The sequence below is a fragment of the Sceloporus occidentalis genome, unplaced genomic scaffold (genome assembly GCF_023333645.1).
Source record: "Sceloporus occidentalis isolate IW3139 unplaced genomic scaffold, rSceOcc1.0.p SCAF_7, whole genome shotgun sequence".
NCBI lineage: Eukaryota > Metazoa > Chordata > Lepidosauria > Squamata > Phrynosomatidae > Sceloporus > Sceloporus occidentalis.
The window spans coordinates 71,766,563-71,790,573 of NW_028316987.1; the positions used below are offsets into that span (position 1 = coordinate 71,766,563).

At 39.6% G+C, this 24,011-nt stretch overlaps 1 protein-coding gene across 2 annotated transcripts in view; it reads right to left on the minus strand.

The window, feature by feature from the left end:
• Positions 1 to 1,046: 1,046 nt before the first annotated feature.
• RSU1 (Ras suppressor protein 1) overlaps positions 1,047 to 24,011 on the minus strand; it is a 100,432-nt gene continuing 77,467 nt past the window's right edge. Inside the window, exon 9 of one of the 2 annotated variants that reach the window (XM_089533311.1) lies at positions 1,047 to 1,534. In XM_089533311.1, the coding sequence (XP_089389437.1) occupies positions 1,432 to 1,534 (103 nt within the window). In that variant the 3' untranslated portion in view covers positions 1,047 to 1,431. The remainder of the gene's footprint in view (positions 1,535 to 24,011) is intronic. The other variant, XR_016281952.1, reaches the window with a different exon arrangement.

Here is a 24,011-nt window from a genome sequence, read left to right on the forward strand (position 1 = left end):
ATTTTGATTTCAGTCAAATTTCAGCATTTTGTGGGGCTTTGAAGGCATGAAGTGTGAGGCTTGGGGGTGAAAATTCACACCAGGGCACGCTTTGAGGCCCCAATGACTGCATGGGGCCACTCTATTTGTCCACTCTTGTCCTACGGAATCCTGGGATTCATAGTTTGGTGAGGCACTAGCGCTCTCTTGCTTAGAATTCTGCACTAAATGCCAAATTCCTTCACCAAATGCCAAATTCCACCTCTCATAGGATGTTGCCATGTTAGTTAAAATAAAATCATAGAACTATAAATGTGTAGCATGAAAGAGTTGATGAAGAAAGCCCTGGGTTCAAAAACCTAGCTTTTCCATTTAACAGAAAGACTGAGAGTCTATGATGCGCCAGGTATTATTGAGCGACAACTCCTTATTGACTATGCTGGCTGGGAATTATGCACCCAGAGCTTAACAATAGCTCTCTCTTGCTCTCTCTCATGCACACCTTTTTTGAAATTATCTTAGGTCATGTCCTACATTTGTTGGGAAAGTAAGTAGATGGAAATACCTAGGGTTTTGGAGAGTTTTAGCAAGATTACACTGGATGTAATGGCCCAGTGAGCTGATTTACAATGTCATTTAGCTTCATAAGTCTCCCCCAGAATGTTAGTTTAAAAGCAGGAGGACCAGGCATCCTCCTTTTCCAGGTCATGTCCTACATTTCAGCCTTCTGTCCAGGAGGAATTCCAAAATGTCCTCCATTTTCAGCATCACTAAGAAACATGGATTTATATTTATATTAGTGTTTTTATCTCTTATTTTGTAATGACCCACATTTTTTTTTAAATGTCCTACAGTTTGCAATGCCTGGTCTCTTTTGCAGTTATGACTTCTGGTCACTGTTTAAAAGTCTTTTTAGCCTACTCAAGAAAGCAATTTTATTTTTAATGATGCACTTTTAAAGCTTGACCAGACATAATTCAAAATAATTCCGGGGGGGGGGGGGGGATCAGATAATCCAAAATATCCAGGGGAGTGAGAAGAAGGAAAGGAGAGAAGAAAACAACACATGGTAGAAAATGGTTTTTATTAATAAATTTAAGAGCATTACATAAAATATGAGTGATACATGGTCTGGTGGAATAATCAATTTTAGCTGGTGGTATGAATTAGTTAGGTTATATCCCCCCCTTGTTTCCCACATGTTTCAAGAATAGATAAAGTGATTTATGGCAGATTAAATGACTGCATGATTTAAGCTGTTAACTGGTAATACTTACAATAATGGATTAATTAACCAAGGCAATATATACTTTGTGAATAGCTGTGCTATATATAAAAAAGATATTCTTCCTTTTAGTTTATAAAAAAAACTTATTTTGGTAAATAATATGTTTAAAACACAAGGCACATGCAAAACAAGAAGTCTTACAAGAATGGCATATTGTTGGTGGTTTATTTGTTCTTGGCAGCTAGAGGCTTACGACTGATCTTCTTGGACTTGTCGTTGTTCTTCTTTGGAGGTTCAGGGTTTGCCTGCATGTGTCTCCCATAAAGACTACAAAGAAAGAACACAAAGAGGGTTTGGGGGGGGGGGGTCTCATCATCAAACAAATGAAGACAGTAAATGTTTCCACATAGGAAGTAAAAGTGTATTATTATTATTATTATTGTTATTATTATTATTTAATTTATTTTTTAAAAAGGTAGCTCCATGTGCTTCCTGCTACAGGTTGAGACTCCAAAATCCAAAATACCACAAAAAGCCAAAACATTTTTTCATTGGTGGCTGAGATAGTGACACCTTTTTGATGGTTCAGTGTGCACAAACTTTGTTTCACACATAATTTTTAAAAAATATATATACAAGTAAAATTGCCTTCAGGCTATGTGTATAAAGTACACATAAAACATAAATGAATTTTGTGTTTAAACGTGGGTCCCACCTCCAAGATATCTCACTGTGTACGTATTTGCAAATACAGGTATTCCCAAAACCAAAAAATAAAAACAAAAATAATAAAATAAAATAAAATAACCCAAAACTCAAAACACTTTTGGTCCCAAGCATTTTGGATAAGGGAGACTCAGTCTGTAATCCAAAACAAGGCCTATAAATTTATATCTGGGTATACAGAAGTTGCTTGAGGATGGAACAAGTTCCTTAAATCTGTAACCTTTGGAGACACTGACAAAAATTGGGTTGAACTGGCAAGATCGAGTGCTGATGAAAAGGGAAGTGAGCCTGCTGCCTAACCAGAATACTCCAGGGCTTGATAAAGTGACACAGAGCAATGGTGTCAAGACTCTTCTCTGGCTGTGCACACATGATGGATTGTAGCAAGAGAGCCACCAACACATCAATGCCACATTAATACAGAACCCTGATTAAATGTTGACGAAGTATCCTACAATTAAGATTGCTGGCACTCACAGGAAAGCTAAATAGACTATAAGGCTGAGAGGATTTACACTAAACACCAGAGAGCAATTAATGGATAATTTATGAGTGATCCCTACTTAAACCAAAATTAAAAGCCTTCAAGACAAACGGGATGCAAATGTAAACTTGCTTGGTTGACAAAGTGCTTTTGGAGGTTGCTCAGTTGTGTCAGGGAAAAAAACCCAGAGATCTCTAAAGTTTCTTGTGGGAAGAAAGCTTGTGCAAACATCAACTAAAGAAGAGCTCAAGAGAAAGTACCTGTTCTGTGCCTGCGTGCATTCATAACCAAACCCAATATTCAGACTTAAAGATTAATCTGGCAGGTCTGAATGGTAAAGCACCTTCTTTGCTTGAAGAGAAAAAGGTTCCCAGTTCAGATCTTGACATCTCCAGGTGTACTTGAGAAACAGCTGTCCCCTGGAGAACTGTTCCCAAAATAGACAAGTTGGACAGATGGTCTTACACAATATAAGGCAACTTCCTAAGCTCCATATGAAAATTTACCCAAACAAATAACCAACCAGAAAAGAGATTGGGATGGGACCTGATCAGGGCAATACAGGGGTACAATCTCTTAAAGAGCCCTAACCTGAAGGAGGCACCTGTGTTAAAATCCACTGCTGTACCATCACCTCCACAGTACAGGCGAAGAGAGTAAGTGCCTGGGAGAAAAATGGCACTAGATTTGCACAGAAAAAAAAAATTAGAGCCAGGGAGTCTCTGGGTGCAGGCACTAGTTCATGCATTGCAGTAAAGTTGCTAGATCAGTAAAGTGTGGAAGATTAAAAAGAAGGATGTGTTATATCATAATATCTGAGAACAGGGTAATAAAAATACAGATGGAAATCTGTATATTCCTGAACAGATTTTAGGCACAGGCCACAAACTCTGGCCATGATCAAGGAGCATTTTATGAAGCAAAACCAGTACCTGTATGTTCATGTTGTTTTCTGTATTATAGTTTCTGTGCTCACCCAACATCCCAAATAATGTTTCTAATACTGTTACTACAACCAAAGAAATAATGCAATTTGGTATCACTTTAAGTGCTGTAGCTCCATTCTATGGAATCCCAGGAACTGTAGTTTCACTAGGGCTTTAAGCCTTCTCTGTCACAATCCTGGTGCCTCACAAAACTACAAATTCCAGCATTCCATAGCATTGAGCCATGCCAGTTAAAGCAGTGTCTGCAGTGTAGATGCAGCCCAAGTAAGGAGGATCCAACAGAAAGAGTTAAAATATCTGGTCTTTCCATAAATGGCTGCTGTACAAAATATTTTTGGGTGAATTTCCTAATAAAAAGGGAGATTTCACAATGATGCTGTGGAAGCGATGTTGTAAATTATTCATTAATGATTTGTAATGACAAGACTCGAAGACGGATAAGGTTTATAAAACAAATTATGAGCAGGCAATCACTTACAGTGCATGGTCACAATTTGATGGGTTGTGCTGTCTAAATAGCAAAGCAAGGCCAAAAGAATGACCACTGAGCTAGACGCAGGCTGCTAATAATTCTGTCTTCCTGTTTATCCTGACATATATATGGACCATGATCAGAATCTACAGTGTACAATGAGACTGTCTGGACATTTTTATAAATAAAACCAAAGCTGGGTAATCCTAACATTAATGTCATCTTCCCTGTCACCTCTTTACATGGTTCACTCATTAGTAGTGGATTATTAAAGTGCCCAAGTCAAAAGACAACTTTGCCAATTACTTTCTCTAGAAGCCCCCATTGGTGTGGAGATGCTAGTATTTAAATGGGACACGCCATGCAAACCCCTCGGGAGCAATGAGGACAGTGTAGCAAAATACCAAGATTTCATGTCTTTCAGGCATCTGTAATTACCTTGGGTGGCAACTAAAAAGTCTGTTGGTGTTATAATCATAACTGATAAATGGCAGCATCTCTCTAAACAACAGTACAGCCAGACCTCCAGTGCAGTATGCAGCTTCCTCATTAAGGAAAAGGGCAAATAGTTTTCTGGGGGATTTTAATGTCAAGTCTGAAAATGCATTAAATCTCTTAATAATAAGATTTTGTGGCTTGGCTTTGCTTTGCCATGGAATACGCCCTAGCATATATAATATGCAAATCTACAAACATACAATCCCGGAGAGGTGCTCAGCTAAGCTTCAAAATGCATGCCATTCTCTGCCTGCCCTGCCCTACTGAGGGTAACAAATGTGATCACTCTGGCTGCAACAGCAAAACTAACAATAAGGGAGAAGGATGCTCATTAAACTTCATCATTCTGTCCACTTTAATGATGCCTTTACTTAATAAAAATTCCCCAAGCAGTTGCAGGGATACTAGGCAAGGTCTTTGGTTATGTATCAGGGGTCTAAGCTGTCACTAGCAAGCATGCAGTTGAGGAAGGGCCCTCCCAAGAGGGAAGAACAAATACAGCCTCCTTTGTAATAAATGCAGAGAGAATCAATAACTGCAGCTTGGTACATTACTTAAGCATTTAAGAAAATAGGTGATCTGTCTAAATTAAAGTACGAAGTGCTAAATGCTGCAATTTAAAGCATAAATCACATGGCTTGAAAACCTCAGATGCTGAAGCTATAAATCCTGTTATTAAGGTTTATAACTTTAACAAGGGCTATTAAAGGGGCTAGAAAAATGTGAAAATATTGGCAAAGGTAAATTTCCACCTCCCGCTGATTCCCTTTTTGCTAAGCATGGCAAAACTGCAATAGCCCAAAGCTATGTTTTTTTAAAAACGGGTAGGATAAAGAGAAACAGGGAACAACATAACATTTGTACAAGCAGATTTGGAGTAGGGGGTGGAGGACCAGTCTACATGTTTGTGTATTAATATAAAACAGCCTCCTTTTGGGATTTTTTTTTGGGGGGGGTGGGGGTGGACAGTGAACATAAAATTGGCTTTTTCTGTAGGTGTAGTGCATGATCCTATCAAGGAGTTCTCCGGCCTTTAGCATTTACAACCAGATTCCAGTATGCCCCCATGGGAAAATGTATTGCTTGCTCACTGCCTAGTTTAGCCACACATTCAATCACACCATTCTTAGGTGCCATCACTGCACACCCAAATGGAATCACATGCTGCAAAATAAAATGAAAATACCTCTTCAGATTACAGGATAAAATGTATTTCACAACAATGGCATCATGCCATTAGATTGTTGGCTATTGTAAGGCAGTATGCCCCTGTTTCCAGCTAACAGAGGCTAAGCAAAATCCTCCAAAATTAAGGACAATGTTATTGCGACACTAATGTCACACAATGACAAGATTTGAGAAGCTTTTGGATTTTGTCTTGTAACAGGAATGTGTAATTCCCAACAAATTAGCAAATTTACTAGGATAAAAATTCCACCTGAAATAGGCAGTGGATATTTGCTTCTGAGTAAATAAACAAAGGACTGTGCAGCACACAATGTGTAGAGATCTAGAGTTATGACCACCCAGGTATCTGTTTGACAAAACCAAACAATTTTTTTTTACCAAATCACGAGATACATAGCAGAAAAACTCAACCTCTATATTCTTGGGGACCACTTCAAACACTTTGCATTTGGTGCCAAAACTCACCTCACAGATGGTTGGTATTATAATTAATGCTGGAACCAGCTAAAACAAAGAGCAGAACTAAGGGCTAAGGGAACATATGCATGGATAGAGTGCAATTACTGGTCGAATGGCTTGGACAGCAAGCAAAGCAAAGCAATAAATGTGCTTCCTGACAGTCTCTCCTCAAGAGAGATTGCATGAGCCAGCAACACAAAAATATGATGTAAAATATACATGGATATCCTTTGCTTGCTCAAGTAAAATTTAGAGCAAATATCTATTCTTGATTAAAATTTGCTAAAGTTACTTGTGCACAGCAGATAAATTTTTATTTGGGTACTCCATGGCCAGCAGTGTTATACATAGAATTTTACTCCTGCTGCCAGCAATCTTGGAAAGGAGAACAAATACATTATGGCTCTTCCAGATCAGCATCTAGATTTGGCAGGAATTCTATTTATTGTTTGTTTTCTGAGATCCAAACAGAGTTTATCTCATGAATTTTTTCTCAGTATTTTTCTCATGAATTTCTGATCTTAACTGCAACTTTTTATTTCCACTTTAGTAGTCTCTTCCTCCCCTCCCCGGCCGCCAGCAGTAGCTGTATTTTACATATCTGTATGTTTAGATGTGATACCTATATTTTGAGATTTGATTTCCCCCAAACTAAATGTAGTACATTATATTTATTTCTGTTCATAATTCATTTTTTAAAAAAAGTTTTGACCCAGGTTTCCAATCTATTAAAATAATCTGGAATGTGTCTTCTTAGCTTATTACACCTTGCTGTTGTGTGGCTTCAAGTCATGTCCAATTTACGGTGGCCCTAAGGCAAACTATTTTCATAGCTAGATTTATTCAGATTCATTTGCCTTCTTCTAGGAGAATGTGACTTACCCAAGGTCACCCAATGGGTTTCTGTGGCTGAGCAGGGGTTTGAACCTTTTGTGGAGTCCAATGCTCAAACAACTACGCCCACTGGCTCTCTGATGTATTACCTAGCTCTCCAGTTTTGTGTGATCTATACATCTGATGAGCATGTCCTCTATTCCAAGGTATTATTATTCTAAGATATCCTAGGATATCCTAAGGCTGTAAACATGCAAGCAGCACAGGTCCAAGGACAGAACCCAGCAACACCCCACCTGTCACCTTTCTCCAGGTTGATGAGGAGCAATTAGCTAGCATGCTGATACCCAAAGGTATCTCGTATCTAAAAATGCAAAAAAAAAAAACCCAAAAAACCCTTTTCTTGTTCCTATCATCTTCACAGGCATGTCTGGAGAGAACATGGTAGGGGGCTTTCTTAGTAACAACGCCCAGGCTTTGAAACCTCCTCTGTAGGAAGGCCAGGATAGTTCCTTCATTGCTATCATTCCACTGGCAAGTAAATATATTTCCGTTGTTGGGAAAAGACTGATATAAGAGAATTTTAAAAAGAGCAACAATAAAGGAGTTTTTCAGGGGGTTGTCATCATCAGTCCCTTCACACTGCCCAGCATCTTCCACATCGGCTCTAGATGTCAACTTGAGTCTACTATGGTATACTTGCTCCTGTACCACACTAGCTCTTATATATGCTCAGTTTAGATGTCACTTGAGATGTCTTTCTTCAAAATTACAAGAAAACATTTGGCAAACATTTTCACAACTGTGCACAGACACCTAAACATGGGATCACTGCAGAAACAGTGCTAATTTCTTTTGTAGAAATGGCCTGGAAGGCAAAGATTTCAGTTTTGACAAAATATATTTATCAACTGAGCATTACACATTAGGGGGGATTTTGTATCACTCTCATTACTGGAGTCTGCATTAAATGATGGTAGAAAGCCTAGAGTGCGAGATAGTAATCTTTACAATATTGAAAAGCAGAAAGCCAAGTGCAATTAGATTCAGGTTCCAATCCCTTGGAAATTATTATGTGCAATCTTAAATTCAAGTTATTTTTCTTTTTTCCTTCCTTTAAAAAACAAATAAATTACACAGAAATTTTGTAAGAGCTTGGAGATCATAACTATGTTTATTGTAAAGCATTTGCTAATTAGTAGGTATTTCCATACTCAGGTGATCAAGAGCATCAGAGGTGCCCACTTGTATATTTTACAAGCTTGTGTTAAAACAGCATAGGTTGGAGGCAATGTCCTTTCCCCCATTTATTCATCAGCACTTTCAAAACAATGCAACACACCATTAATTATGGAATAATACAGACATTATAGAGGGCCTTAGTGATTTTTCATAACCATCACTATGGAAGCAAGACTGATTGAGAGTTTATTCAGGTGTGACCCTTGTTCTGTGCCAGCCAATAATCTTTATAGTAAAACTCCTGTTAAAATGTCACTTATGGTAATGAACACAGATCATAAGTTAAGCCTCACACATACTTCTCCATTATTTTTCATTAGACCCCCCCCCCCTCCATTTGTGTTATTTTCGGAGAACAGCTATCAAGCTGATCAGCTCCTTGTTACTTAAAATTAAGTACTAAAGTATAACTGAACAATAAGCAAACAGACAGTGCCCAAAATGATACCGACATTCACACTTTGATATTTAGCTTTTCAGATTGTTTTAGCTTTCTATGGGTTATATCTAAAATCTGTTGAGAGCACAACAAACAGGACACATCAAAAACCATAACACTGAGTACATTGGGCTGACCATCCTAATGTTTTACTGCCTGTTACTCATTTAACTTATTCAAGGGATTTATACTCCAGGCTCACTGAAATTTTCCTGTGTCACTCCATAAAAGCTCAGACTTGGGATAGGTTTTATAGTTCACCAAGAGGATGGCTGATTGTGAAATAAGTTTAGAAGAAGCCCTGTGTCATAATGTCATCTTGCTCCAAGACCCTTCTTCTTCTATAGGTTTATTTAATTTAAAGAAAAGACGATTTGGAATAAAGAAAGCTTTCAGGTAGTGGCAACTTTACACAAAGAGCATATAAACTGGGTTATAACTAAAGAAGGCTGCAGTTTCTTTTCATTGGTGTGTTTTTTAATTGTGTTTTTATTTTAATTGTATTTGCTTTTCTGTGAATTTTAGATGCCTTGAGTGCAGTTGGGCAGAAAGGTGCAATAAAGATAAGATAAGATAATGCAGTTTGAGGATTAAAAAGGCCCTTTCGCACTACACAGTCATCGCATTGCCATGGTTGCATTCTATGGAATCATGGGGTTTGTAGTCTGGTGGGGGCACTCGATATTTCTGGCTCTCTCTGAACTGCAGTGATTAGGATTCCACAAAATGTAGCCATGAGAGTTAAAGTGGAATCATACTGCTATAATTCTATACTGTGGAAGGGCTCTGAAGTTTAGAAATCATGTCATAGTGACTCTTCTATTCATGGAAGAAAAACCCACTCATTTGCAACTAAGGCAAAAAAAAACCCCAAAACAAAACAAAAAACCATGAGGCAATTTCTCCCTAACATTCCTCTTAGTATTTGAGAAAAGGAAATCAAAACAAAAGGTAGCAAGCAGCCTCTATAGAAGTGGGAAGCAAGTAGCCACTTGTGGAAGTGAATTGCCATAAACACTGAAGTCAATGTAAGCCTTGGAATGAACAGCCTCTTGTAGCTCAGTGAACTTGAATACAAGTAACCGAATTGGTATTTTGCCTCCTGGCTCTGACACACAATGAAAGAATACATCACAGATGCCCACTAAGAACATTCTGACCTCATGTCAGAGCTTAAATTAGTGTTCATAGAAACATATCTATGAAATAGGAAGACAGAAGATTTGTTCAATAATACAGTCAATGTCTATCAACGTCTTTTTTTTAGCTAAAGCAAATGTAGCTAGCAGAAGTAGACCTTGTGTGTTTTTCTTGAGCACATGAATGCTAGCAAACATTACTTCTCCTGGACAACACCAAAGTTTTACAATAGCTACCTCTGAGTGGCATCCCTAGGCTTGGTGTCAGGATAGGGTGGGCAAGTGAGAGAGGCTTGCCCCCCTTCACCTCCACACGGCTTCCTCCTCACAAGGAATCGGAATCTCCTGTAAAGGCAACAGATGGAGGATGCCTCTAGGGAGGGCAAATAATTCCCAAACACACGAGGCAGATACTTGGAAGAATATGGCACACAGAAGCAAAACTATCAAGAGCCATGACACAAGTCCGGAGCAACACAATCAAGCCATCTGATAGACATCTCTAGGATATGATAAAATAGCCACCTGAAGGGTTGTAATGTGGAAGATGATGGGAGCTTGCTTTCTGTTGCTTCAAATCCAAACCAATTGATTGAAATTGTTACCATGTACTGTAAATTCCAGCTAGAGATTAGGATGAGCTTCTTAAAGTTAAGACTGCCTCATGAGGTGATGGACTTTCCTTTATTGGAGATGTTTAAACAGAGGGGGTAGGCCTCCTCTCAAGGGTGCTTTAGCTATGGATTCCTTCAATGGCAGGATGAGATGGTTGCTTGGTTCTCCTTCTAGGTCTATGATTTTGTAAGACTATGTGTTAGACATTAGGCAGTTTGTTCTGGCCTCTAAAGGGAGAAGACCAGCAAGAATCTGTGGAACCTAACCCCAATCCCTTTTGCTTTTGTATTGTATCTTACTTATCTTATAATCCAGAGGACAGAAAACTGTATAATTAACTATTTGTAAGCTGCTCTGGGAGCCTTTTTAGCTGAAGTGCAGTGTATAAATAGTATAATCACCTATATAGTGTCAGAAGCTTTGGGGAAATGGACAAATTATAAAAGCAAAGAAGATACAACAGACATGAACATCTCAGAAAAAGATTGTGAAGTGGAAACATAAGCTAAAACAAAGGGTACATCTATTTACCAGGACACAGCACAATCCTATGCACGTAGACAATACAGTACTATGTTTGTAAATTGTGCTGGGTTCAATGGAGATTAACCGTCAGTTGTGTGTGCTTAGGACTGCACACTACAATCATAATCCTATGCAAATCTTGGAAGGAATACGGACTGAGCCACGTTTAGCCATTTTAGGAAAGTGCAACTAGGTAGGGAGAAGTGGACTTCCCTATTCTCTGCACCCCTCTGCTCCCACTGAAAATGTTACACAAATTCCCTCTTTAGATGGTTTTGTGGGCCTTCCAAGTCATTTCCAAATTTTTGACTTAATGGCAACCTAAGGTGATCTATCGTGGGACATTCTTGGCAAGATTTGTTCTCCTCTGAATCACATTTTTACAGTGCACTTGACACTGCTGGAGAGACTGCCTGGTGGGGAAGAGGACTGCAAACTTTGTTTTTGCCAGCCCAGTTGCCTGTACCTGATTTCAATGGGAGAGCACTGCTCCTCCATGCCTGTGTCCAAACCTGACCCCAATCCATTGATTTCAATAAGACTTGACTTCTACCAGGCCTGGTGCCCATCCTAGGGTCTGGGCTTCTGTGTAAGCATGCCACAGGACTGACTGTATGCACAATTTGTTAGCAGTGATCCCCAGTGAGCTGTGCAAGATTTATCTCTTGAATAAAAAAAATAGACTTGCACAACACAGTTTTGATGGGATACTATGTTAAACTGGAACTGTTAGCTAATGCACAAGTAGGTATTCCCAAAAGCAAGATATCTAACACAAAATTTTAAATACTATATCCATCCCCAACACATTGTTTTTTTTCCTACCTGTCTATTTTATTTGTTCATTTATAGTGCCACTTAAAAGTATTAGTATCCAATTCCTTTGGTTGAATGTGTGACAATCACTCACTATGGTTTACTACTGGTAGCCCTGAAATCTTCTGTACATAAAAGAGTTTTATATCTACTTTTCTAATGCAATGCTATTGATCAGTAATATCTGCTGGAACGGCAACACATATTCAAGTAAAAGAAATGTGTTTATGACTGGGGGGAAAAACTATGCAGAGAAATACACAGCAATATCAAAGGTTTCTTATATTTCTGCCAACATATTTAAGTAATCCTGGGTAAGAAAAAAGATTCTTGATGTGTCCATCTGCTGATTGATGATCGTTGGGAGTGGAGATCCAAGCATGAAATCTTAATGCTGAAGACATTTTCATCTGCAGCCAAATCGCCAGGGAAAGACTCCATCAAACAACTTCATTCTGCGAAGTTTGTGACAACGTTGTCGACTTGGTGCTGGATTTTCCTAGTTTATCTATCTGTCGATGCTCAAATATTTACTACTGCACTGCAGTTCACCATGATATCCAGCAACATCAGTTCGTGTTTTATCTGAACTTGAATTAAACCGTGAATGCTTGTGGGCTGTATTTTTTTTTTTAAGCAAGGATATATACAATACATACACGCATTTCTCCTCAAGGAATTTTAGCACCAAACACAGCTGCTATATCAAATCATTTTATACTGAATGTCTGTAAAGCTAGAAAACAATCACTTAACTTTACAAAGTCTTCATTTTTTTAAAAAAAACCTGACTGCAAACTGGGAGAAAAAAAGGGGAAAGGGCCACAAGCCCACCTCTTATTTGGAAAAAAATTCAAATGAAATCCATGGCTTGATTTCCATGTAACTTTGTTTATGAACGGGGACAAGGAATGTGCTAAACACTGTATAATGGGAATGTTGATGCTCTGGATTATTTGGCTCCATTCCAGATAACCACCCTAAGAACTGACTATCTCAAATGCTGTATTTAAACTGGTACACACTTTATTCAAATCTAAGAATAGCAGATGCAAAGTGGGCCAAGTGATACCATTTATGGGAACAACCTCAAGTTCTTCTTATAATCAGTTACAGAAAAAATGTAGCTTATTGTTTCAGAAAGTGAAATTAGTTACATGAACAACGATAACAGAATATGTTGTGTTTTCCACCACATTATACATATTCCAACTGAGAATTCAACTAACTTGAACAATTCAGAAGACCTCCAACAAGCAATTTCTTGCAACAAGCCATGGTTCTGATAGTGTCAACTCACCCACAAGGATTCTTTTAATTATGTCATTTAATTGTTAGAAGTTCCATGATAACACTGGAACATACATGGAGCTCCAGACCAGGAGAGCCACTGCTGAACCTTGTTAACAACAGTCCACAAACACCTGAGCATTTGAAAAGCAGCTCATGGACATTTATCAGCTTTTTGGACCCAATCCTCTGAGCTTTCCAAATCTGAAATATGCTCACTGTGACGTGTAAAGCAATGTTTTGTCTTTGTGCAGAATCACTAGGGGGAAGGTGTTTAGGTGAGACACAAGTCAGCTTATGCCATACTGACAGCACTTGAATTCTATGGTGACCTTTACATTCTGGCTGAATAAGCATGGAAATACAGGCAGTATACAGAAGCATCTTACCAACTGATTGCATGAGCAAGAATCTTTGCTGTCTTTGCTTGAGCAGGAATCTTGATTCAGGATGAATGAGGATTCAGTTCTTAAACATAGCTTGCTCCTGTCTGCAAATTTAGAACTAAGGTTGTGTGTGTGCCTTCAAGTTATTTCCAACTTATGGAGATCCTAAAGTGAACCTATAATGGAATTTTCTTGGCAAGATTTGTTCAGAGGAGGCTTGCCATTGCCTTCAAATTGTTTCATACAATCTAAGTTACAAGTGGAGTATGGAGATGACTTGAGAATTTTGGTTTGTCTGTAAACACTACACTGACATGCCTGGTTTCCTTATAATAAGTATGAATATTGTCTAAGGGCTTAATCTTGTTCCCCCCCCCCCCCTCCTATTCATGCCTGTACGTATCCTGGTTTATTTATCCAGGACATTCCCCCCGTTATATGTGTGAACATAGCCAGTATAAAAGAAGAATATATTGACACCTGTTTTTATGAGTTTTAAAGCCAAATGAACATCAGATTTAAAGCATGCCAGGTACTTCGACTAATTTTACGAAGGTATGAACTCAGGATAAGGTATTAGTGATCAATTGTTAACTTTAGCTGTGACTGATTAATGGATAAGTGACAATGTTAAACTGCCTTGCAAGACAGCAATAATTAAGGTAATCGTCTTGGCAGCTGCTACTCTTTGCTGCAGTGACAAAGAGTTCAGCTTAGAACTGAGAAAAGAACTTGACTTTTTCTTTTTGTAATTCCTTTAGTAATCGTAGGAAGGAATGATCACCCTGTGCCAGAACTTGTTTCACATGCATGAGGTCCCCAGTTCAATCTTCAGTAAGATGTTTAAGATAGCGAGTAATAGGAGAGGCCAGTGCTTAGACAACTGCTACTAGTGAGAGTAGAACAAATAGGTGAACAAAAGGTCTGACTCAGTACAAGGCATCTTCCTGTACCAAGGCATTTTCTCTTTCCTGAAATAAGCATTAGTAATATTTATTACTTATGATCTTTTATTTGTTCCATACATATATTTTGGAACATATGTTACAGTGACAACATTTGTAATACAGTTGGCCCTTTGTATATGTGGGGGTTCCATTCTGGACCCCCCCCCAACCACAGATGGCAAATTCCATGGGACCTCAAGTCCTGTTCTCTTAATGATGGTGCTGCTGTGTGCATGCACCACCATTGAGAAGAAAGGGATGGGGCCATCCACGGATGCTCCAATCCATGGATGCCAAGCCCACAGATTGGAAGAACCAAGTGTACTGCAATCTGCTGGACTGCTGACCAGCCCATCATATGGGAACCATATAACACTGGTTTTAAAGGTATTTAACTACCTATTCCAGTCTGAATTCAAGATTTGAAGGACTGCCTCTCACTACACATACCTGTCCATGGTTGCAGTGGTGGGGCCCTTCTCTCTTGGGGCATTACACTGCTTTTAAATTATTTTTATTGTTTTAAACACCAGTCTGGCACAGTTTGAGCATTGGACTACAACTCTGTGGAGACCAGGGTTGGATTCCTACTTGGCCGTGAAATCCACTGGGTGATCTTGGGCAAGTCACACACTCTCAGTCTGAGGAAAAGGGTCCTCTGAACTAATCTTGCCAAGAAAACTCCATGCTATGGCACCTTAGGGTTGCCATATGTTGGAAATGACTTGACGACACAACACACATAGACACACACGGTCTTAAAATGTTCAAATTGCTTTTATTCTATACTACCTTTAGAATATTAGATCTGGTGTTCAGGTATAATTATTTTTAAAAAATAAATACTACAAATGTATCACTAAGTTAAAATGTTTCAGCAAAACTGATCAATTTCTGCTTTGGTGGCTTTAACTCACTGTGGAGATGCAAGGTTACAAGGGGATTAACCAACCTCTTCACTAGCACTTCTGTGACCAACAAGAGAAGAAAAAAAAAAGATAAGAGTCAAGATCAAGAGCAGGCAGAAGTCAATGCTATGATTAATCTTCAGTCATTGTTTGTACAACTCCTCTTCCTCTTCCCTGTCTATTACTTGTCTGGGCAAAATGCAGCAGACATCACAGAACTGTCTTTACCCAGCCTGCTGATCATGGTCATACACTGCTATCAGTGCAAAAGCCTCAGTCTTACACTGTGATCTCATGTTGGTTAGAAGTGTGGCCAGAACACTGTGTTCATATTCAGATTCGTGTTCCTATTCCTGTATTTTGACTTAATAAAACAAGAGATGAATATGTCTGTTTTTCCCTATTGAAACTAATGGACATGTCAATCACCAGTTACATACATGATTTTAGTGGGTCTACTCTAATTGGGTGTAACACTGGATGTAGCCTATATTTCAGAGTTCAGAGTCTGTTGCTGCTGAACTGTAGAGCTCCTAGGACTAGCAGTCCCCCATCTGCCAGAGAATTACCACCTCATTCCTAGTTAAGGTAGGCTTAATATTCTGGCTTTTTTTTTTTTTTTGAAAGTTACCTGTTTTCCAGCTTGGGCAATTTTGAGCCCTTCCATACTGGCCTAAAGAGGATGAATTCTCACAATATAGCCACTTGCTCATGTTGGGTTTTGTCGGCCTCTACATCCACTCATTCTGTTTTTCAAAGTAGGGAGCTGCTTTTATAGACTTCTTGGATCTGTCCTAGAGCTCTTACAGAAGTTTTCTTAAACCAAGAGTGTGATTTGCTGAAGTGATCCTATGGTCTGAAGGGCATATGGTTTCCTCTCCACTTTTTTTAAATGCTCAAAATTTATATTGTTATAATGCAAAAGATCTATTTCATCAATTCTATTTTAGTGTTCATTTTTGTATGTTTTTAACTGCTTTGTTCTTTTAATTTGTAAGCTGCTTTGTGTCCTAACTTTGGGAAAAAAGCAGGATGATGATGATCATTTAAAAAAAAGAAACAGGAGAAAACTGGATGTTTGTTTTTGCTGTTCTGATATGCTTCGGGATTACAAAGAAACCTACTTAAAGGCAGGAATAAAAAGCTACAGCTGGTGCTGATAATTGCCAGAAAAGAGTCTAGGAGAGCAGAAATGTCATTTGGATATTTAACACACACACACACACACACACACACACACACACACACACACCTACCTAACTGCAACATCCCAACACATTTGCCTGGTCTAGTGAAGTCTTATAGCTAAAAGAAAGATGTTCTGGTTTTCTTACCCTCTTTATGTAGGTAAGAGGGAGGTGGGCATGGGAGAACACCCATACACCTCATTTTCATCTGATGTTTCATTTTCATTCGACTATTAATCTGAGATAAGATAGGATCACTTGAACAAGTCCAATTTAAACAGAAAGCAACAATTTGACTAAAAATGTGTAAACTCTAAGTGAGAATCTTTGCTCTGTGCACATGTGTAGGAACACATTGGCTCTCATGGAATTGCTGGGCCATATGACTTGAGCCATGCTAGGGACAGGACACACAATTTTGCTGCTGCTAAAGTTTAACTGGTTGATACTCTCGCTGCCTCCTCTACAGAACAGTTAGATAACTATGCCAATATTATAGTGGGCCCTTAGTATCTGCTGGGATTTGGTTCCAGGACCCTCATGGATACCAAGATCCGTGGATGCTCAAGTCCCATGAAATACAATGACGTAATAAAATGGTGCCCCTTATATAACATGGCAAAATCAAGGTTTGCTTTCAGGAACATATATGTATATGTTGAATATTTGCAAGGCATGGATGGTTGGATCTGTGGATAAAGAATCCATGGATACAGAGGGCCAGCTGTATTATGCAGGATGCTTTCACAGTTTAAAAGAGACTAAAAGACACACATACTTTTTATAGTAAAAAAGCACTTTACTGATTGTATCAACAGCACTTGCATCTAAGGACAGTCATGTGAGCCACAGTGTACCACTGTGCTGCAATCTTATGCCATAATCTTAGGTTTGGGGAATTATACTCCCATAATACTCCACTATCTAAACTGAAGGGGACAGATCCGGACAATGTCAGCTGAACACATAAAATATGGTGGCTCACTGAAAGGATAATAAGATATCATCTCATTGAATAGAAAAAGGAGGATATTAGATACCCTTAAGAATGATGGATACGTTTCAATGAGAGTAAAAATTCCAGCTAGATGCATGGGGATCTGAAAGAGATCTGAAAAATGTTTACAGCCTTCAGATGAAAATCTAATACTGTATTATAGCAAAGTCATTCATTTGATCACATAGGCCAAGGGAAAAGCAAGAAGCATTTTAACCAGCTGCTTTTACAGAACCAAATAAAGATGTGAATAGGAAAATGAGTGGCATCCCAAAGCTAGGCTTTAAATGAAACAAAATGTTAATGGCATACAATGAAGATCATACAGTTTGAACTAATTATTCCTTTATTAACTCTGAACACAAATCCTCACAATCAAAGTAGCTGCAGGGCAGCAAAAGGTTGACTTCCCCAGTCTTCCACTATTTAGTCAAGAACCAGGTTAAGGAGGTGTTGGAATATGACTCCTGATGAATTAAAGCAAAGTTCAGGTTTGCAAAGTCACCCACATTGTAGGGATGGCACTAGATCAGCCTTTCAGATCCAGTGTCCTCCATATGTGTTGGATTACAACTCATCAGTCCTAAAAGCCTGGTGGCCATGGTTGCTGGGAATGCTAGAAGTTGTAGTGCAATTTATGTGAAGAACATTAAGTTGACAAAGGGGGCTGTATGTGAATATGGAAGGCTCCTCAACACACACACCCACATATACACAGGGAAAGCAATTTTCTCTACTGCCCAGAAGTAAATATGAATAAACAACAGGCATGGGAACTAGATGATAAAAGAAATCAGGTGGTAGCCACTTTTATGAACACTGGTTGCAGCATTAGAACTCAATACTTCTCTTTCAATAGTTCACACAAACCTCTTCCCAAGCAATTTGTATCTGGGAGTGTAAAACTTTTCATAAGGATGTATAAGAAACATACACCTATCTGCTCAAAGAAATAAACACAGAAATAATGGGCATGGCCATATTGGCAGGGGAGTTCTGAGAGCTGTAATAAAGAAGGTAACTTTCCCCCTTCTTCAAGTGAATCTGCACATGCAAGCTGTCCCCAATTCTCAATATAATAGGAATAAGCCCTTGCTCCTCTTATGCTATAGAAAAACAATGGAAAAGGGCCATGCATCACCTGAGAATTTAAGATCGAGGCAAGAACAACTCATAAGTTAAGAAACCCAAATATGTAGAGCCACATTCAGCCTCAATATTACACATCAGTGTTCTCATTCAATCACATTTCAAGAGGAATTATTTTCAATAATGTTTCTCAAAGGAAATGGGAATTACTCCCCACATCTATATGTGTGCATGCACATAGGGCTGATGGGGAAAGTGTATCACATTACTAAGGCCTGACTGTCCAGAAGGGGACCTTAGCATGTTACATATGTTTTTGACTTTGCCTTTAGTATCTTGTCTACTGGTTATGTTTGACATGAATTGAAAACTGGTGAATTTCAATGAAAACAACAATAGCAAGTACATTTCTATACCGCTTATCAGTGCACTTAAGCACTCCCTAAGTGGTTTATAAAGTGTAAGCATAAAGATTTTAGTAGGTCTGGCAGGGGCTCAAAGCTACTGCAGGGAGGCACAGGAACACTCCTTGGAACATCCAAGCAAAGTAGCCTGACTGAGGAAGCAAAGGAAGAAAGTCAATATTTCTCCACCCAAGGCAGGCTTCTGGCTTTTCCTAGCACCAATCCTTCCTGCATTCTCCTGCATCAAACTTTGCTTTACCCCTCCATGCCAACTACTCACTTTCCTCATTGCAGCCGTGTCCATTAAGAGGTTTACCTGAACAGCTCATCTCATTCCAGTTTACAGGAAGGCAGGGAGGGGAATGGAGACAAAGGCGGGTTACAGACCGCCATTAGGGATGTCCTCAGGACGTCCTAGGTTTAAAAAGGGGCGAGCCTAATATGTCCTGAGAATGTACAAGATGGCGGTGCCCCATCTACCTGGGGGCCGCCATGATGGTGTCACGAACGCGCCGCCTCCAAACGAGGTGGCACGGACGTGACGCCATCCTGCCGCACGAGGGCTCTTAGTGCGCCCTTTCGTTGGCGGAGGAAGGAGCTCCGAAACGGAGCTCCTTCCTAGTCTTGCATCGCTGGCACAGCCTTTAGATGGCTGCGTCCAGTGACGCAGAGGAGAAAGGGGCCAAGCGGCTCCTTTCTCCTCCTCCCCGCTGCCGCGGGGTGTCCTTGGGGCTTGAAGCCCTTTCCAGGCCTTGGGGATGTGGCCTTTTGCCGCTTCCCCGCGGCCTGGAAAGCGGCAGATTGGGGCCTCAGCGGCTGCCGCTCTAGCCACTGAGGCCCCGATCCGGTGGGGAAAGAGGTGGGTGCAGGCCGCCGCTTTTCGGCGGTCTGTAACATGCCAAAATCCCCTTTCATGGATCTCTTCACACCCAGCCAAGAGCTCCTTTCCTGCTTGGCCCAAAGCCAGCACCCTGGCCCAGAGGCACGTTTCTGGCCGCAGCTTGCCCATGGTCACCTACCAATGTCCTCCATCTGTCATGCAAATTTGCTGCTGGCAGACACACTGCCAACCCCTTTATTTTCATTGGTGCTGAATGCACTCTCAATATTCTTGCATCCATGTACATACTGCCAACATTAAGCAATGTTAGCAACAATAAAAAAGTACCTCCCACAAACAAAGACCAGAGTCCTATACATTAAAAATCTGTCAAGTTGGTGAGAAAGAGCATGGTTTTATGTAAATGGGACACGTTACTTTATTTGTAATAAAGTACTTTATTTGTAAGTACACACGCATACTAATGTGAAACTTGAAGTAGAAGAAAGTCATTCAGAGTATATATATCCACCCACATTCTGTGAAATGTTAGTGATTGAACACTAACACTGTAACACTAACATACAATGCACTCTGGGTTGGATTTAATCATGTTTAGAGTAGACCTATTAAAATCTGCAGAAAATACATTGATTTTGGTGGATCTACTATAAGACAGACTAAGGGCCCTTTCACACTACACAATTATAGCACTGATTCCACATTAATTATTGTGTTATGTTATATGGAATCCTGCAATTTGTGGTTTAGGGAAGCATATTTAGAATTCATTGCCAGATAACTCTAGCGCTTCACCAAACTACAAACTGCAGGATTCCATAGGGGGTAACCATGGAAATTTAATTAACTGATATCCTACTTTTCTCCTGGGATGGGATCCGAGGCAGATTACAGCACAATCACAGCTTTGAAAGGGCCTTAAGTCTGGGTATAACTCAAACAGATGCAAAAGGCACCACTATACACAATGAGATTTATTTTCAAGGAAGTATGCAAAATTTCAGAAATATTAATTCTTGGCTATATACAGTTGGCTTGCCATGTTGGTGGATTCTTTAGCCATTGATTCAAGCATCCATACCTTTAAAATATTTTTAGAAAGTACAAATTCCACATAGCAAATCTTGATTTTGTTATTTTATATAAGGGACACTATTTTACTATGCCATTGTATTTAATGGAACTTGAGCATCCATGAATTTTGGTATCCATGGAGTTCCTGGAACCAAACCCCAGAGGATAACAAGGGACCACTGTACAGAACAGTGCAATTCCTCTATACCAATAGAGCTTAGGTTCGGACAACACCCTACTAACTAGCATTTGTTACAGAATCTCCTGCATTTCTACTGAGGAAGTAGCCACTAATTTAATGGGAACAGGTCGTATGCATGGCCAGGATTTCAATGAGCAGTGGCTGGTAACTTTGATTTTAGGAATAGATGATGGGTGGTGAATCTGATCCACGTTTCAATCTGAATTGAAATGTTCAGTTTTCAGGTACTATCCAAGGTGCTGCAAGCTAAAAGAAGTGCAATAGGCTCTTTAGAGTGCATTTACCATCACATCACCCGCCATTGATTTCAACCAAAAATTAAAAGAACACAAGGCAATCCATATGATCCACTTGCAGCCCAATCCTCAGAAATAAGTTCAGCTAGACTTACTGTTGACTTCAACTACATTTATTCATTAGTGTGCTTGGGACTGCACTATCACAATCACTTGGAAAGGCAGCAAATCTCTCCATCTTGGTAGAGTACTGTATCAGTGTGCCTGTGAATAAGATTCTGTAACATGTGTAAAACTTGAACCATGAGATAGGCATGTAAAGCATGTATAACTTATTGTTCTCATGATCAACAGCAACTAAAAGTTTATTTTATCCTGCTGGGGGTGGAGATAGGGGAGAGAACTGAAAATGCTCATTCTTCAAGTCAGTATTTGATACTTACTATGAGCAGATAAATTTCCAGTGTCACCATAGCTGAATTTTGCTGCTATTTTTATTTTCAACTGACAGAACATTCAAAGCTGACAAATGTGGTAGAACAGACAAAATTATTAAAAGCTTCAATTTACAGCAAATAGTGACAGTTTGCTTTTGCTGCTCATAAACCAAAACCTCAGAGATGTAAATATACAGGCAAGGTAGTGGCAGCATACCTATGATTGCTCTTGAAGCAGTTTTTTTAAAATAAAAATATTCCAGATCCAAACCAAATATAAATCCCAATATATCTCTTCTAGAACACCTAACAATCAAGACCAAACTGAGAATACCCCTACAATTTACCATTGCCTTTCCAAAGTGGAGAAGAGGTGCTACCATGCTGGTTATTTTGGGGATTGGGAGTTTTGGATTGAACCACATTTTTGGTTTTGCTACTAGAATGGGAAAAGGGAGGATTTTCTGGGAGGACAGCAGTGGCTAGTTTAAAACACACGTATTCACATTATATTGTATTATGATTTGTACATAATATATAAAAATAAATATTTTTCATAACATGTAAATCCATAGACGTAGCATAGGCAACCCCCTGCACCTTCCTGTATTCAAAATTATAGTCACAGATGCTTTGACTTGCCATGTATATTGGGAGACAGGAGCAGAATTTAAAAAAAGGAAAGAAAGGAAAAAGCTTGCTGCCACTGCCACAAACCATGGGTCACCTACCCTCAAATTCAGAGGTAGGCAACCCTTTTGAGCCAGGGGCCGGGTTGCTGTCCCTCAGACAACTGGGGGGCCGAAGCCAAAAAATAAATCATTAAAATTTTTTTTAAAAATTAATTAAATAAATAAACCAGGACAAATATAGGACAAAATTTTCAAATGGAGGGCACTTTTTGAATAAAAAATGGCGGACACACGAAAAAATTTGCTGATTTTTTAAAAAAATGTTAAGATAAATGCATGTTTCTGAGGCTTCTATAGACAATTTCCCCACCATGCCCTTCACGCGAGACGCCAAAGGCCCCGGCGGCAATCGGCGGCAGGACCAGGCTGGGGCCGGTCCCAAGGCCTTGCCGGGCCGCATCCGGCCCACGGGCCGCAGGTTGCCTACCCCTGCTCAAATTAATGCAATTGCCCTCCTCTAAGGCTAAGAGATGGTGACTTGCCCGAGGTCCATGGCTAAAGTTTTGAACTCTGCTCTCCAGAGTAATAGTCCAATGCTCAAACTACACCACACTGTCCCTCATCTAGAACATCTAGAAGTCATCTAGAACACTAACTGTGACCACTTCCAGGCACAACAATTTAACTTGACAAGTTGAAATGCATCTAGAAGAGGGTGGCCGTTAGTCATTCTGGAAACCAAGCCCTAGGAAGAATGGTTGAAGGAATTGGAGTTAAAAAAACCCATAGCCTGGAGAAGGGAAGATTGAGAGGTGATACGATAGTCATCTTTTAATATGGCAAACTCTGTAACATGGATGATGGGGACAGTTTGTTTTCTGCTGTTCCCCACAGGGTAGGACTTAAAACAATGGATTCAAGTTACAAGAAAGTAAATTCTCACATGACTTTAGGAAGAACCTTCTGACAGTAAGAGCTGTTTGTCAGTAGAACAGACTACCACAGACACTGATAGACCTTCCTTCACTAGTATGTTTTAAAACAGAGGTTGGATGGTCAATGCTCAAGTGCGATTTAGTGACAGATTTCTACACTTACAGTTGATCAATCAATGACTCTTGGGTTCCTTTCCAATTCTCTAATTCTATGATTAAATTAAGGCTTCACATTTTTAAGTATAAAATACCACTTTTAGTAGTGAAGATAAAGAAAAGGAAGATAAAATATACATATAGGTGGAACTACTATACCTGGATAAGCACCTATCTTTTCCTTAACAAAGTGGCCAAATGTCAAGCTCATGGGATCTAACATGTTCTTCACTAGAACCCTGAGCTCTATAAATTGGAGCCAGGAGCAAGACAATGGCTCAAGGAAGTGGACACGGCATTACAAACATGAAACCTCAGGAACCTGCTTTCAGTGTCTGAGCTGGGACTTAGAAACATATTACTTCCCCACCCCATGTTTCTTGATTTCTGCAGCCTAATTGGTGGTAGTGGGGTAGGAAGCCTTTTGTTATCACTATTGCTAGAATGATGGAATTGGGAAACACTTGTGCTCACCTGGATCTACCTGTAAATCCCAGTCTGCCTTCTGTCCATTCCTGCTATAAGGAGTCCTACTAAAGTTTGGCAACAAGCATTCTTTGTTGTGTGGATGTCACAGTTATACAGGCATATCCATGATGTACACTCCAGCAGGGTCTAAGAACTTGTGATTCTGTCTCTGCCAACTCTGTCTCTCCCAAACCAGAAAATCTCTTCTACAAACTTGATATGAATGTGTTG